Raw genomic sequence first — 14,713 nt, 5'->3', positions numbered from 1 at the left:
TAGGTACTAAGTATTGTTATTTATACAATTATATATAATATGTATATTGTCAATTAAAAATGTATTGTAAAATAATCATATTTATAGAGTGTATGATTTTATTTTTCCCCATACTATGGTAAGTATTGGTATTAGAAGAAGTTACTAAAAATATGTTTTTGAAAACAGTATGTTTCATTGTAGTTTTAACTGTTTCTAAAATACATTTTTCTAAACCACATAATGCTACTAGTGCAGTGACATTTGAAAGACTTGAAATTCAAATAAAAAAAGATAGTAAGTATATTACCATTATATTTTATAAACCACTAGCTACCCCCTTCCCCCGTGCACTTTGTTACCAATTAAATAAATTAATAATTCAAATTCTATATTATGAACAATATATTTTATTTTATATAAAAGTTGAACAACAATTAAATAAAAATAAACAATGTTTGAGCACCTCCGGGGGTTGGACATCTCCCTTTTTAAATTAACCTATCTTCTTCCTAGATTGTCTAATCTATCTCTGTACCAAATTTAATCGCAATTGGTTGAACGATTTAGGAATGCATAAAGAATAGACAAACAGAGTACAGACAGATTTCATTTCACAGATTCATTTTTATATAATTATATACTATATATATAGAATGTAGATAGATGAAAACTTTTATATTATAATCTATTTATTAATTAGATTCAAAAAAAAAAAAAAATGTTTTGATAATATTTGAATATTTCAGAACCACCATCGCATGAAAGTGAATGGATAGAAGAATGCAGATGTGTTATGATATCTGACTGTATATCAGATGAAAATGATGCATCAATAGATATTAGAATAATCACAGTAGGTACTGCTATTACCTACAATTTAAATACATTTTATTAATTTGGTTTTTAATAAAATTTAATAAAATGTTTAGAAACCAGATAAATGTCCACCTGGAAAAGTGTATTGTTGTTCTGACCCATTATTAGAAAATCCATTAATAATGTGTGGTAAGGTTAAATCGCAAGACATTGATGGGATTAAAATCCATTCCGACCAGGTAAGGCTGAAAAAACTTTGTTTTAATTAAACTTCGCGAAAAAATATAATTATTAAAATTTATAATTATTTCATTAGTGTTTTAATTAATACATACATATGAATATGAGTAGGTATGGTATAGTATATTTTACACATAATTCAATATTTCAATTTATTTTTTATTCTATAAAAACAAAAAGTTTATACTTTTCATTTTGTTTGAAATGAGTACAAATTCGTTTGAAATTTCACTAAATATAATAGAGAGAAAAGGCTATTAAGTTTTGATAGTTAAGATTTAATTTCAAAAATTATTGTATATTTATACAGATTTATATTGATAATATAGATTAATTTTATATGTTTTTTTTGTTAAGTATTTTATGTTGATAGATTTAAAGCCAATGATAAAATTGTTTGAATTATATCGATAACAATATAAGAGTGTTATTTTTAACTTTTAGAATACTTTAAGGTATTAAAATGGTATATACCTAATATAATAAAATCAATATAATTTATTTTTACTACAGGCTAAATTTGGAGAATTTCCATGGCAAGCTTTAATTTTAACAAAAGGAAATTCATTCGTCTCAAATGGAGCTCTAATAGACAATAAACATATACTATCTACTGCTCATTTTTTGACTAGTTTCTCGAAGTAATTCAATACAAAATATTATATTTTATACCTACAACTACTAATGTATATTTGTTTCAGTACCTATCAGCGATTTCATAACTTAATATAAAATATTTGTTATAATATTATATATTGAGTTTGGTTCTTTTCCTTTCCCTTTCCTTTGAACCCATTCCTAATTGAAAAAACCTGCTATTTACATTTTTTAGATTCTGAACGAAGTGATGAATGTATTGATTTTACAATGGTGTGTGTTTTTTTTTTTTTTTTTTTTTTTTTTTTTGTTTTTGTGTCTGTGTACAGCATAACTAGTCGAAATAATGCTCCAATTTCAAACAATGGGGGTGGTTTCCGATGTAAAAGTGAATATCCTTGGTGCATTATAGAGGTAAAAAGTTAACATTTTCCAACAGTTTTCAAAAAAATCGAGAAAAACAAAAAAAAAATGACGGAAAAACGGCAATTTTTACGCAAAACCAGTTTTCGACCAAATCGATTTTTTTTTATGGTTGTATTTCAAAAACTAATTACTGAAAATACTTGAAATTTTCACCAAATGTTAATGTCAGTGGTATTCGTATATAGTTAAATTTTCAAAAAATTTTGACTTTTTTTGAGTTATTTATAGACCACTGAAATTTTCGATTTTTTTGAGAAATTTTTTTTAAAGTGTCGATAAAAAATTTTTGGATGACCAAAAAGTTTTGAAAATTTAATACAAGGTTCCTTATGAGTTGTTTTTAATGTAGCTAAAAAAAATTAAAAATCGTTAGTCACAATTTTTTTTTATAAGCGTTTTTAGTTCAAATTTTTACGAAATTTGTCGAAAACGCGAAAATTTGCAAGTAATTTTAAAGTTGAAAAATCATAAAATTTTTTTCTTTTATAACTAAGTTTTGAAAATTTGGTACAAGGTTTTCCATACATTTTTCTTCAAATATCTGTAAAAAAAACTCTACCGGATTCAGACAAAAAATTTTTATGGGTGTTTGAAATTTAAATTTTTACAAAAACCGCGTTAAATAACAGTTTAGCCTCAAACGATTTTTGATATTTGTTATTATTCAAAAAGTATAAGTCGTAGATACTTGAAAATTTTACCAGTTATTAAGATTCGCGTTTTCTTTACGTGATTTAAATTTCAAAATATTTTGACTTTTTTTGAGCTATTTATAGACAACTGAAATTTTCAATTTTTCTGAAAAAATATTTTTGAAGTGTCGATAAAATTTTTTTGGCCCTATCAAAATACTTGAAAATTTAATACAAAGTTCCTCATATGTTATTCTTATAGTGATTAAAAAATTATAAGAATACATAGGCACAATTTTTTTTTATTAGCATTTGAAGTTCAAATTTTGACGAAAATTCGTCAAAATTATGAATATTTGCGAAATATTTGAAGTTGAAAAATCATAAAATTTTTTGTGTTTATAACTAAGGATTAAAAATACAACACTAAGTTTTCCATAAGTTTACCTTCAAGTATCTATAGAGAAAACTCGAAGCATCATTATAGGAAAAATTTTAAGTGCGTTTGAATTTTAAATTTTAACGAAATAGCGTAACGATAACGATTTATCCTCAAACGATTTTAAATATTTGTTATTATTCAAAAAGTATAAGTCGTAGATACTTGAAAATTTTACCAGTTATTAAGATTCGCGTTTTCTTTACGTGATTTAATTTTCAAAATATTTTTTAATATAAGCTGGTTTTTTTAAACCACCTTTTTCACCAACCACTAGAAATTATATCCTAGGCTGACAAATCATCTTCGTTCAGAATCGTTTTTCGTATACAATGATAACTATCATTGGATTCAAATTTAACACTCCTATAATATATAATAATGATCCATACGGCACCTAATGTACAGCAGAGCGGTACTCACTTGCCCGCTTTTTTTTTTATTATTAACTTAGAATTTGTATAATTTATAAATACTTATTACAATAAGCACAAATTATATTTATAATAAGGTTAATAAAATAAGATAAAATTAATTAGCTATTTTTTAAAAATACTGAAGACTATAGAAAAAGAGTCTTTTAATGATGAATCTTTGTAACATGAGGTAGGATGGGTTAGTCCATCAGTAAGTTATGACGTTAAGTTAATTTTAGTCGAATTCTGAGGTTATGGCCCCCCAGGAATAGGGGTATGAACAATTCTGAAATCAAAGAATTGTGAAAGTTGTGAAGATTGGAGAGTATAGGTGTTTATAGATTATTGTGACAATGTTTTGTACTATTAAAGAGATTATTGTTTGAGACATAATAGTACGGGGCTTTGGGTATCCAACGAATTAGTCGAATGAAAACTTTTAGTTTTTAAGTTATTTTATATTATACACTAATTGTATAATTATTATTACACACACTTCCTAGTTGTATGTTTATTATTTTGGAATGTTAAAATTTTCGTATATATTTATATATATATACAAAAACACAAAAACGATTTCGGCAGTTGTAAAAACAATATCTAATAAAAAGTATTGTTCGGTCGTGTGTGCATTACAGGAACTTCAGTGCGCTGAAAGTGCGGTTAGGCGACTGGGACATCTACAGAGACGTGGAGCCTCGGCCGCACTTTGAAAGGTCCGTGGCCAGCATTACGATCCATCCCGAGTATTCACCGTCCAACATGCACAACGACATCGCGGTGATCACATTGTCGGGCTCCTCGGTACCTGTCACCGACCACGTGAGTCCGGTTTGTTTGCCGACGAAACCGCCGCCAGGCGCCGTGTCTCCGCGTCACCAGTGGACGGGTTGCCGGGTGTCCGGATGGGGTTCGGAGAGCTTCGACCAGCCGCGGTACCCGGGCGTGCTGAAAAAGGTGCCAGTGCCGCTGTGGGACCGCCAACGGTGCGTCGAGAGTCTGAGGACCACGAGACTCGGTGCCGCGTTCAAGTTGCACTCGGGATTCTTGTGCGCGGGCGGCGAAGAGAACGAAGACGCGTGCAAGGTGAGCGAAAACACATCGTTTAGAAATCATCGTATTAGTAGTATTATATGAGTATTACTATACATTCGGGCGGTACGAACCTGAATACTGTGGGTGAACACTGCTGCGTTTAAATGTATACGTCATATTATTATGATTTCCCAAAAAAGCGATGAATTTCATTACAGACGAAATCGACTATATTGTTAACTATGTAAATGCACCATCAATCAATTTAAAAACACTATTAAATCAATCGGTAGATTTTCGATTTCCGTCGATCTGCAATGTTCATACTATAACGAACTTAATATAGGTACGCATATAATATGACAACATTGAAAAAACAAGAACGTTTTCGTCAAATCAATCCTTTAAACACAATAAATGTATGTAAGTCATTATAATTGAGTATTCGATATAAGGAATAAAGGAAGTATAATTGATTTTTTTGAATTTCGGTAAATATCGTTTGTTGGTATTAGAGAAAGTACATTGAATACGTATAATATAAGTACATTAGATAACATAATATTATACTCAACAAAATCGTTGAATAGGTAATAAATTCATCGTCCATAATATTTTTTTCATTTTCTTCCCAGTTCGTCTTTGATATTTAAAAAACAATTTTTCAGCATTTTAAATTATTGTTAATACTGCTTCGATTAATAGCATTTTTTTTTGCCCGTTCATTTTGATTAACTTTTTTTTGTGTTTTTTTTTCGCTAACGGAATACCAGGAATTTGGTTTTCAAGACCTTTTTTAAGTGCGTACGTTTAAGACGATCGTAAAATATTTAAACGAGATGTGATATCCAAATATGTCTGACCATCTGGGAACTGAAATTTCTACTTTTTACTATACAACATTGTACTTTTTATATCCTTATACATTTAAGATTATTTAAATAAATTTTGTTTACTGATGTGTTTTATGTAGGGAGACGGGGGTTCACCTTTAGTGTGTGAACATAATTCTGTATCACATCTTATTGGACTAGTATCTTGGGGAATTGGATGCGGAACTCCATCAATACCTGGTGTTTACATTGACGTCAGCACTTATATTACTTGGATTGAAAAACAATTATTATAGAATAAAGAAATTCTATTTTTTTTTTTTTAATTTATAGGTATTATATTATTTTAATTAATCTGGTAGAAGTTAAGATCACGAACCAAGACACAATTATTTATGTTGTTTCAACTTTATAATTTTAAACGTTAAAAAAAAAAAATTAAAAAAACATTAATTGTATCATTTATAATATCTTTAGTATGTATATCTCTTTTATTAATTTAATTTCAATCTTATCTAAATGTTGGTACTAATAATTGTATCACAATTCACTGGGTCCAATAACAATAAAAAAAATCATAAAATCATTAAGTATCTTATATTGCTACCTTATGGAAAAAGGTGTAATTGGTATAATTTTTTTTTATAGAATTTAAAATTTAGGGTTGAGTCGTTAGAGGTAAATGGTAATATATATTATCTAGACCAAATTCATGTATATTTATACTGCAGTACCTATACATAAATATACAATAATATACCTAACTACCTATTAATTTTTTTTATTATAAATTAATATTAGTTATGAGTTATTTCTATAATATAATCAAGGTATAAATGTAAAACAAGGAATAGATGTTTTTGAAAAAGAAAAAAAAATTTCTTAGATATAATTATACAGTCTCAAAAATATAATTTACACTTTCATTTAAATACATATTTATTAAAATATCATTTAAATAGTGTCATTAACATTTAATTTTACTAAATTATCCTTTGTAAACAAGCCAATTTTTTCGATCACTGAGGTTTAATTTAAGTAATGGTTTTTTGATTATGTAAAACCATATTATACCTAAAATTGAAGAGATAATTACCTCGGCGTAGAATCCATCGATTATTGTATTGCATTTACCACCTGCTGCTCGACAAGACTAAAGGAAATAATGTTATATAGTATTATTTAATTGTTAAAACTTAAAAATGATTCGCAAAAAACATTAATATAATTTTAAACAATTATGTTTAGCAGTATTACAAAATATCAAGAAAATTAAATAGGTAGTATGCAGAAACAGTTTAAAATAATTAAACGTTTTTATAACTATAATATTGATTGATACCATTTCATACTTTATTTCAAATATTAATCTTAATTTTAAGTTTCTGAGATTTATTGCATTTGTTGCAGTATTTAAGTTTAAATTCATAAAATATATCATCTATTATTTTACAATGAAATATTGAAATTATTTTTATTATTATGATTGTTTTGGAAAAGAATAATGATTATTATTGCTTTTTAATTATTATAATCACACTACAGTTGTTGGATTATTGTTGTTTTTTGGGAGATAAAATATGAATCTATTTCGATTCTATTTCCTTTCTCATTATACAAATAATATACAATATAAGTTAGTAGGTGTAAGATATGAGTAATTATTAAATAACCTATTATAATATTAGGTAATAGCTGGTATTACTATTAAATAAGAAAAATTAATTAAGAATAAAAATGTGATATTATATACATAATAAGAGGTCAATAACTTATTTTAAATGAAAAATTGAATTTATATTTTATGGATAATTACTTTGATCAATGTAGAAGCTGCACAATGGTTTTGAGAGATGGTAGTACACTGTTTGAAGGTAAGAACGTCAACCAACCAGAGTGAACCCGTTCTTGTTATAGCTAAGCTAATGTTTGCAAAAGTGCATAGTAATGTCATGTAAGTTCCACCAAAATTCGGATCACTTACTTTAGATACAAACGACAAGTAAATTACGTACATAATAAATGAAAATATCTATAAGAAATAAATATATACTATTAATACATTAAAGAATTTTTATATTGTCCATATTTTAAAAAGATATCAACATTTTTTAAACATTAACTTGATACTGCTACATATTATGTATATAATGTACATAATATAAGATTCTGAGTGGAGCGATGAATGTATTGATTTTAAAATGATTTGTGTTTTTACTCTTGTGTGGATTCCAGAGGCATATTTAAGATTTTGCTGTCTTGGGTACACATTTTTTTTTACAACTGTTTAAATTTGTTTAAAAATAAAACCTTCCAGTTAAATTAACTGCCTTCCAAAAAAGTGCTGCCTGGGGCAATTTCCCCTCTTGGCCCTCCCTAAATACGCCACTGGTATACGAGAAGTAGCTGAAAAATGTTTCAATTTTCAAATTAGCGGGATTTCTGATAGAAAATTGGATTTAGTTTATACATTTGAAGAGATGTCGACATTTCCAGTTATTTTCAAAATTGTCGGAAAAAAAAACTGAAAATTTTACGTAAAACTAGTTTTGGACAAAATAGATTAGTTTTATTAGTATAACTTGACAACAACGAAAACAAATAACCATACATTTTTTAAAATTTTTACTTAATGCTTTTATGATCATTTGCTATATACGTCATAACTTATAATAATTTCAAAATATTTCAACTCGTTTTTTAGTTATTTTTAGACATTTGAAATTTAGAAATTGTTTTTGTTTTATTTCTATAAACTTTGATAAAAAATTAATCACTGGGTTAAAATTCTTGAAAATTCAATGAAATATCCCACATAAGTTGTAATAATTCTTATATCTGTATAAAAATATTATATATTATTAGTCATTTTTTTTTTTTATATAACAATTTTAAGTTCAATTTTGGCTAAATTACATATTCAATCAGTGAATAATGGTATTCATTATATTGTTATGATTCAAAAATATTATTCGTGAAGGTATACAACGTGCACGTGTATTATTAGGTATATTTTATTTACATACTGATCATACTGATATTTCATATGTTTTCGTAAAAAATTATATTCAACCTTTTGTATTACTAACAGAAAAATAATTTATTTTACCAAATAGCAAAAAAACATAACATGAAATATACTTAGTAATAAAGACTGATAGATTGTCTCTACTTAGAATCGTTTTTCGTAACAATGGTATACTATTGAATTCAAATTCAACACATTCATCACAGTGACCCACTCACAACCTACCACACCTGCTGTACCCACTTGTCAATCTTTTTTATATTAGATGTACACAATTTTATGAATCGAATTGCATGGTAAAAATAAACATAAATTGAAACTTCCAAATTACCTGCCATCTTTTAGATGAATCTGTCCGAATTGCAGGCCACCTCTTATAGAGTACTATCCGAAGTAAATGAAAACGTATTGAAACATTCGATTCAATTTTATCAACATAAATTGGAAACCTAAAATGTATTACCAGAGTTTAAATTCACAATGTTACAAACCATAATTATTTACGCCACTAATTTTCTTTTTAACAACCATAAAAACAAAACAAATTTATGGAGATACTTTTAGGTACTATATTTTATTAATACATTTTAGCCAAAATAATGAAATAGAATAAAATTGTATAGGTAATGCCTAAAGTTAAAGCATTTATAAATTTAATATGAAATTAAAACATGTATCATTTTTTAACTCACTAGTAAAACAATTAAGCTTTTACTGTCAGTCCTAAGTCAACAAAAGTGAGAAGGAAAATGTAAAATGTAGGTAAATTTGTAGAATTACACAATGCATTTTACATAAAATGTTATTTAATATATATATATATATATATAAATCTATACTGTAAATTATAATATTATATTATACTGCGATAAGTAAAATCGTATACTGCATAATGGCATGCAATTTGCATACACCTTTCTAAGAGCTGGCCAGATGGCGTACAATTCGGACGCAGTCACACAATTTATGATTTTATAAAATTTTGCCCAAAAGAACAATAGTGGGTACACAGGTGCAACAATACGTTAATAAAACAATATAAGTACGAATATGATTTACTTGATGTGTTATAAAGGTACATCCCAACATGGTGTAATAACATGCTCTTACAATACCGCCTATTCTTAAAAGTGTTGGAGTGTAATACAACAACAACGAAAATGCTAAACCATGCAGCAACCTGAAAATATATTATAATAGTTTTTAAGTTGTAATTAATAATATCCGATGGGAGGTTTTTAATATTAGCATTTAAGATTTTCGCTATACAACATGTTGGAGCGTTTATAATGATTATACGTGGTAAATCTCATATCGTTTAAATTTATAAATACACTGGTGTAAAATACCTGTATGGTACACACTGCATGTAGACATCCATCGATTTCACTGAATTTGTTATTTTGGTTATAGTTACAGGAACTATTAATTTCACTAAAAATACCAGTATGCCAATTATGACAATATTGTTTTCAGATACTCCGGCTTCCATGAATTCCATATTTGTCACTGTGTCGATAGTGGCGAATCCTAACTATGTGTGAATACGTAAGAGACGTAAGTCGTGATTATATAGTCTATATTATTATACAGTATAGAACCAATCAATTTATAAAAATATTAACTGTATAGGTATTTACTTCGCGTCTATGTCTAATGATAATTATAGAAATAGTTAAGCTTAGTTTATTATAGTTAAGGCTTAAGTTTAAATTCAAGTGTTTACACAAATATAGAATTTAATGGCATTTTTAAACATTTTTTCATGAAATTCATGCCAAACCGACCAACTGATAAATATATTAATCCATTTATATGCAATTGAGTACCCATTGATCATCTATATAAGAAGTAGACGCATAGAAATATTAAAAATTAAAAAATGATAAATAATATACAATAAATACTTGACATAATAAATTAACAGTACCTATCTACATTTATTAACATGTATTGTTTAATTTGAACGATTAGATAAGTACCGAAGTATTGAAAAATCAAAATTGTCTCCAAAATAATAACATGGAACCTTCTTAGAGTTCAAAATTTTTTCGCTTAGAACTTTGAGATATATAGACCAAATATTATGTCCTATTTTTAATTTATACGCCATACTGGATGTGGAAATCAAAATCTACAGCGAAAATAATGATTAAAATACTCCTATAAATGTGTTTCAATATGAATTAACGAAACACGAGTCTGTATATTATTAATGTAGATACCTATATAGGTACTTGTACAGGCATTAGGTAATATTATATTAATAAATATTATTTCCTTACTTTTGCAGTTAGAAATATGGCGCCTAGTATCTGAACGTTCGGTAACTTTACGATGTCCCAAAGTAGCTTGTACGTGTTTAAAACGCCCAGACCTTTTTGTTCGGCCGACGGTTGGGTTTCGCGCTTGAATTTGGACACACACGCCGCTGCTACAATGTACACTATTCCCCAAAAATACAGATAACCTATTCGAAAAGTTCAATTTTTAAATAATTTTATAAATCATATTATTAATTTATTATTATTGTCTATATTATATTACTATTTAGTATTTACTACAATGTATACAATGTACATATTGTACATTTTGAACATAGACACACACATACCAATAAAGTATATTATGCATTTGCATTTACATATTATTTACAGGTAAATATTATTACAGAAATACACTATATTTTATGGTATATACCTAGTGAGTAGTAATTACTAGTATAGGTTTACCTTTTATCGTGATAACACCACCGGGTTTGTCGTTAAAACGTAACCATTTGTTGCAAAACGTTTCAGATCCGAGTAACAAGGGAACTGCATATCCCAAGAAAGATCCCAGCGAATTACCGGTCGCGTTGCACATTGACGAGTAGTGTATGTTATGCCTAAACATTGTGTGTTTTTTACAACAAATAAACACATATAGAAATAAACAATAAAGCTATTCAAAGTTTTTCAGTTAATATTGATTTGCGTGTTATTATAAACTTTACAATTGTTGAGAAATTTAACTTGGCGCTATTGTTTATTTTTATAAATATAAGCAATAAAATACTATATCAAATATCAAACTTTTTAAGCATTGAGCATGCCCATCCATCAACTACAATATCCTGAGTGGCAGCAAGGCAATTTATGATTAACCAAACGACAGTCAGTGGAATCACATTATTTGATTCCCCAGTGTTCAGCAACCAGTCATTTATATAAAAACTACACACCAGTAAACAAGTGCCTAAAAAATAAAGTAAACATTTTTATTATAATAAATATTATGAAGAGAGGACTCGATATCGACCGTTTATTTTTAAGGAGTTCAATACAGACAGTTACTCTAGTTCAGTATTACCCAGTCTTGTTGTTAGTGATAGATACAACTATATAATAGTTTCTTTTTTTTTATTATATAAATTTAAATTGTCATTATTGTAATAAGTAATAGTACTTAAGTGGCATATTTACGAAGGAGGATATGGAGTTCAACCCTCCCCCGGAACAGAAAAAAAGTTACTCTATGTTAAATAAATATTTTATTACGGTTTTCTGATAATTTAACGATGTAGATAGCTGATAGACTGTCTATATAACTATCTAAGATAGTTGGGTTATTCAAAGTAAGATGAAACAAATAAGCTTTATCATATGATTTCTAAAAAAATGTACCCCCTTATCCCCCCTCCAAAAAATTATTGAAAATACACCACTGCAATAGTATTGATTTTAATTTATTCTAATTCTTTCAATGACAAGACATTTAACGTGGTCTGGAAAACTATTTGTTGTATAACTCGTCCAGTTCATCTTGGCCATAGAACTATAGTGTTCTATGTCTTGGCCATTGGAAACCGTAACAATTTCTAAAAATCAAGAATCCGAAAATTATATTATATAGAAAAAACTATCGTAATATTTTGGTAACCCATTATCTGTGACGTCATCCGATGACCAAGTTGAATTGGACGAGTTATAATATATTATATATTTCACGTATATTTACGATTAGAAATACAAAACACTAAAATAGAGTAATTCTGTAATCTGCCAAATGTAATAATTTTTTTCATCAATCGAGATTTGAGATATAAAGTTGACGACAGTTGATTGATTTTAACATACAAATTAAGTATTAATTAAAAATATGATTACATAATTTCAAGTGTGATATTCTAGGAACATTATTATTTTTGTCAACTAGTAATAATCATGTCATTATTGATTTAAAAATGAAAACAGATATATTTGATTAATATTCTAAATCGTAGATATTATGTGTTTACTGTTTATTATTTAAGTGTTTAGTGTTTAGTCCACTATAAGTTACCGAGCAGTATGTGTACAGGAACGAGCCACATTTTTCGCCTTTCCACTGATGGACAATAAATAGAGTCTACTAATGGAGCCCATAAAATTTTGAAAGTAAACGGCCATGTGCTCACGCTAAATATTGCCTAAATAACAAAGTAATATTAAATTATTAATAAATTATAAGCAATCGATCCGTCGATATTACATTGTTATAATTACTAAGGCTCCTTCGTTCGATATTCATAGCTTTGTGTACTTTACCTGTTCATAGTAAGAAAACTTATTAGATTTTAGCAAAATCGGAAATGCATCACTGAATCCCAATGGCACGCCTTGTAATATGTATAAAAACAAGAGTTTTACTAAATTCCATCTGTCACCGTGTAAGCTATGAACCTTGTCGATTTTTTTGCAACTTTCGGAATTTTGTAATGGCACAAGATTTATAGTACTTATCGTAATTTCGTGATCGTCCATCGTCGGTCGCGTTAATTGCCTATAAGAAATTAAATACCTACTATGAACTTTGCAATAATACAATGATAATTACTACCTGTAAACAACGAGATACCTACCGTTTTTTTCGTTTATTGAAATCATTCCGAATGGAAGTATTTCGTGGAACTGTTGGTCTAATACAATTTGTCGTTCTCGTAAAACAACAATTAGATCGATCCTAAGCGGGCATCTCGCCGTATTTGAACTATTATAATATGATTTTTATACTATTATCATTATAAATTGTACACCGATTATTAATTATAACATACTAGTTAATTGGCCATTGTGTAGAATATCATATCATGATGCATGACATCGTCGTATTATTATAGTACGAGCAATATTCACAGCAGTGTGTAGTTTATTTTTTAAACTCGCCGGCAGCATCTTATTTTATAATATAATATATTATAAATGTGTGTGCGATACGGATAATTATTATTATAGTGATCATTTTTAATTTGTGGTGAAACAATAATAATTTCTACGACTCGTAGTGACGCATCGCCTGTTAATTAATAATAATATGTAATAATTATTATTTACGAATGCCTTTGTGCGGTTTCGTTTAAAGAAAAACTGAGATCTGCGTCACGACCGTATCGTTGAGGGGGGAGAGGGTTGGTGATAAAGTTGATATTTTTATGATCGAAAACCGTTATGGATAAATTTAAAAATATATCAATGGAAATGTTTTAAACTTCAAATCCGGAGTACCGAAATAATAATATTATGTGGTAGGTATTTTATCCTGGTCGAGTACGAATATACGACCACGCGGTGTGTGTCATGAACATTCCGGGTCTCGATATATATCTTCCCTCCCACTCCTCATCTATTTTTCATTCTGTTTGAGAATATATTGACAAGCTATAGTTTTATAGTTGGAGGTTCAATATTTTGCTTCGTTTCGGCAAGCGAATTGTTGCGTTTACTGTTTTCGGTATTTATAAAATAATAAGCTCTCAGCTCCAACGAAAGTTCCATAATTTTTAGTGTTAATGTTTCAAAGTTTTAATGGAAGCTTTTCTTTTTTGAATTTTATATTTTTAAGTAGATTCCCAGGTTTATTACGTTCAAAACGGACAGACAAGCATTAGTCTTTCGACTGTTATATAAAGCATGTACCCAGTACCCACTGCAACTTGAAAGTTTGTTTTTTTTTCACGATTCTTTCATTGTTTCATTTTTGTTTCAAGCAACGTTTCCGATACGTTTTGGGTTATTAATTTACACGAAAATTTAAATTACGAATCATTTATTTTATTTCATGCTAGTCTAATATATTTAAGAGCAAGGGATGTCAATAAATGGATCACGACTTTCTTACTTTCTTTAGTCTTTCATAGTCTTTTTTTATATTAATACGTCTTATGTCTGAAGGTAAAAAATTGTGTTACGAAGAAATGCAGCATTTATAAGTTTTCTTAGCAATCGTGCAACATATTATTTTGTGAGGTG

At 27.9% G+C, this 14,713-nt stretch overlaps 2 protein-coding genes across 5 annotated transcripts; one reads left to right on the top strand and one right to left on the bottom strand.

Annotated features, from left to right (window-relative positions):
• Positions 1-23: 23 nt before the first annotated feature.
• LOC114121559 (phenoloxidase-activating factor 2-like) lies at positions 24-10,879 on the top strand. Of its 3 annotated transcripts, XR_007603938.1 has the most exons (7): positions 24-276; positions 729-835; positions 912-1,037; positions 1,552-1,679; positions 4,187-4,634; positions 9,921-10,001; positions 10,738-10,879. XR_007603938.1 is itself a non-coding variant. In XM_050200527.1 (6 exons), exons 1-6 carry the CDS (start codon positions 153-155, stop codon positions 5,710-5,712), a joined length of 1,089 nt encoding a protein of 362 aa, XP_050056484.1. In that variant the 5' UTR covers positions 24-152; the 3' UTR covers positions 5,713-5,740. The 3 variants fall into 3 exon arrangements, 2 of the variants coding, with proteins under 2 accessions (XP_050056484.1, XP_050056485.1); XM_050200527.1 differs by lacking the exons at positions 9,921-10,001; positions 10,738-10,879 and adding an exon at positions 5,557-5,740; XM_050200528.1 differs by lacking the exons at positions 9,921-10,001; positions 10,738-10,879 and adding an exon at positions 5,357-5,542.
• LOC114121566 (acetyl-coenzyme A transporter 1-like) lies at positions 4,567-13,525 on the bottom strand. 2 transcript variants are annotated; one of them, XM_050200526.1, is made up of 11 exons: positions 13,327-13,524; positions 13,013-13,247; positions 12,768-12,894; positions 11,519-11,681; positions 11,177-11,331; positions 10,730-10,914; positions 9,794-9,978; positions 9,504-9,624; positions 7,233-7,448; positions 6,513-6,569; positions 4,567-4,985 (listed from the first exon to the last, which is right to left on the bottom strand). In XM_050200526.1, the coding sequence occupies exons 2-11, from the start codon at positions 13,226-13,228 to the stop codon at positions 4,980-4,982; spliced, it is 1,431 nt and encodes a 476-aa protein (XP_050056483.1). In that variant the 5' UTR covers positions 13,229-13,247; positions 13,327-13,524; the 3' UTR covers positions 4,567-4,979. The 2 variants fall into 2 exon arrangements, with proteins under 2 accessions (XP_050056483.1, XP_050056482.1); XM_050200525.1 differs by lacking the exon at positions 4,567-4,985 and having other exon boundaries at positions 6,268-6,569; positions 13,327-13,525.
• Between the last annotated feature and the right edge of the window lie 1,188 nt (positions 13,526-14,713).

The sequence above is a fragment of the Aphis gossypii genome, chromosome 2 (assembly GCF_020184175.1).
Source record: "Aphis gossypii isolate Hap1 chromosome 2, ASM2018417v2, whole genome shotgun sequence".
Classification (NCBI taxonomy): Eukaryota; Metazoa; Arthropoda; class Insecta; order Hemiptera; family Aphididae; genus Aphis; species Aphis gossypii.
The sequence above is the reverse complement of the archived record's forward strand: the minus strand, read 5'-3'. Positions and strand labels throughout refer to the sequence as shown.

What these genes read in the sequence shown, in the direction of transcription:
- LOC114121559 (XM_050200527.1), top strand. Translation starts at nt 153, where the DNA reads ATGTTTTTGAAAACAGTATGTTTCATTGTAGTTTTAACTGTTTCTAAA. An exon ending in TAGATATTAGAATAATCACA is followed by an intron (nt 836 to 911) that starts GTAGGTACTGCT and finishes TAAAATGTTTAG; the next exon opens with AAACCAGATAAATGTCCACC. An exon ending in AGAACGAAGACGCGTGCAAG is followed by an intron (nt 4,635 to 5,556) that starts GTGAGCGAAAAC and finishes TGTTTTATGTAG; the next exon opens with GGAGACGGGGGTTCACCTTT.
- LOC114121566 (XM_050200525.1), bottom strand. Translation starts at nt 13,228, where the DNA reads ATGGACGATCACGAAATTACGATAAGTACTATAAATCTTGTGCCATTA. An exon ending in GCATGCTCAATGCTTAAAAA is followed by an intron (nt 11,332 to 11,518) that starts GTTTGATATTTG and finishes CACAATGTTTAG; the next exon opens with GCATAACATACACTACTCGT. An exon ending in CCATATTTCTAACTGCAAAA is followed by an intron (nt 9,979 to 10,729) that starts GTAAGGAAATAA and finishes ATTCACACATAG; the next exon opens with TTAGGATTCGCCACTATCGA.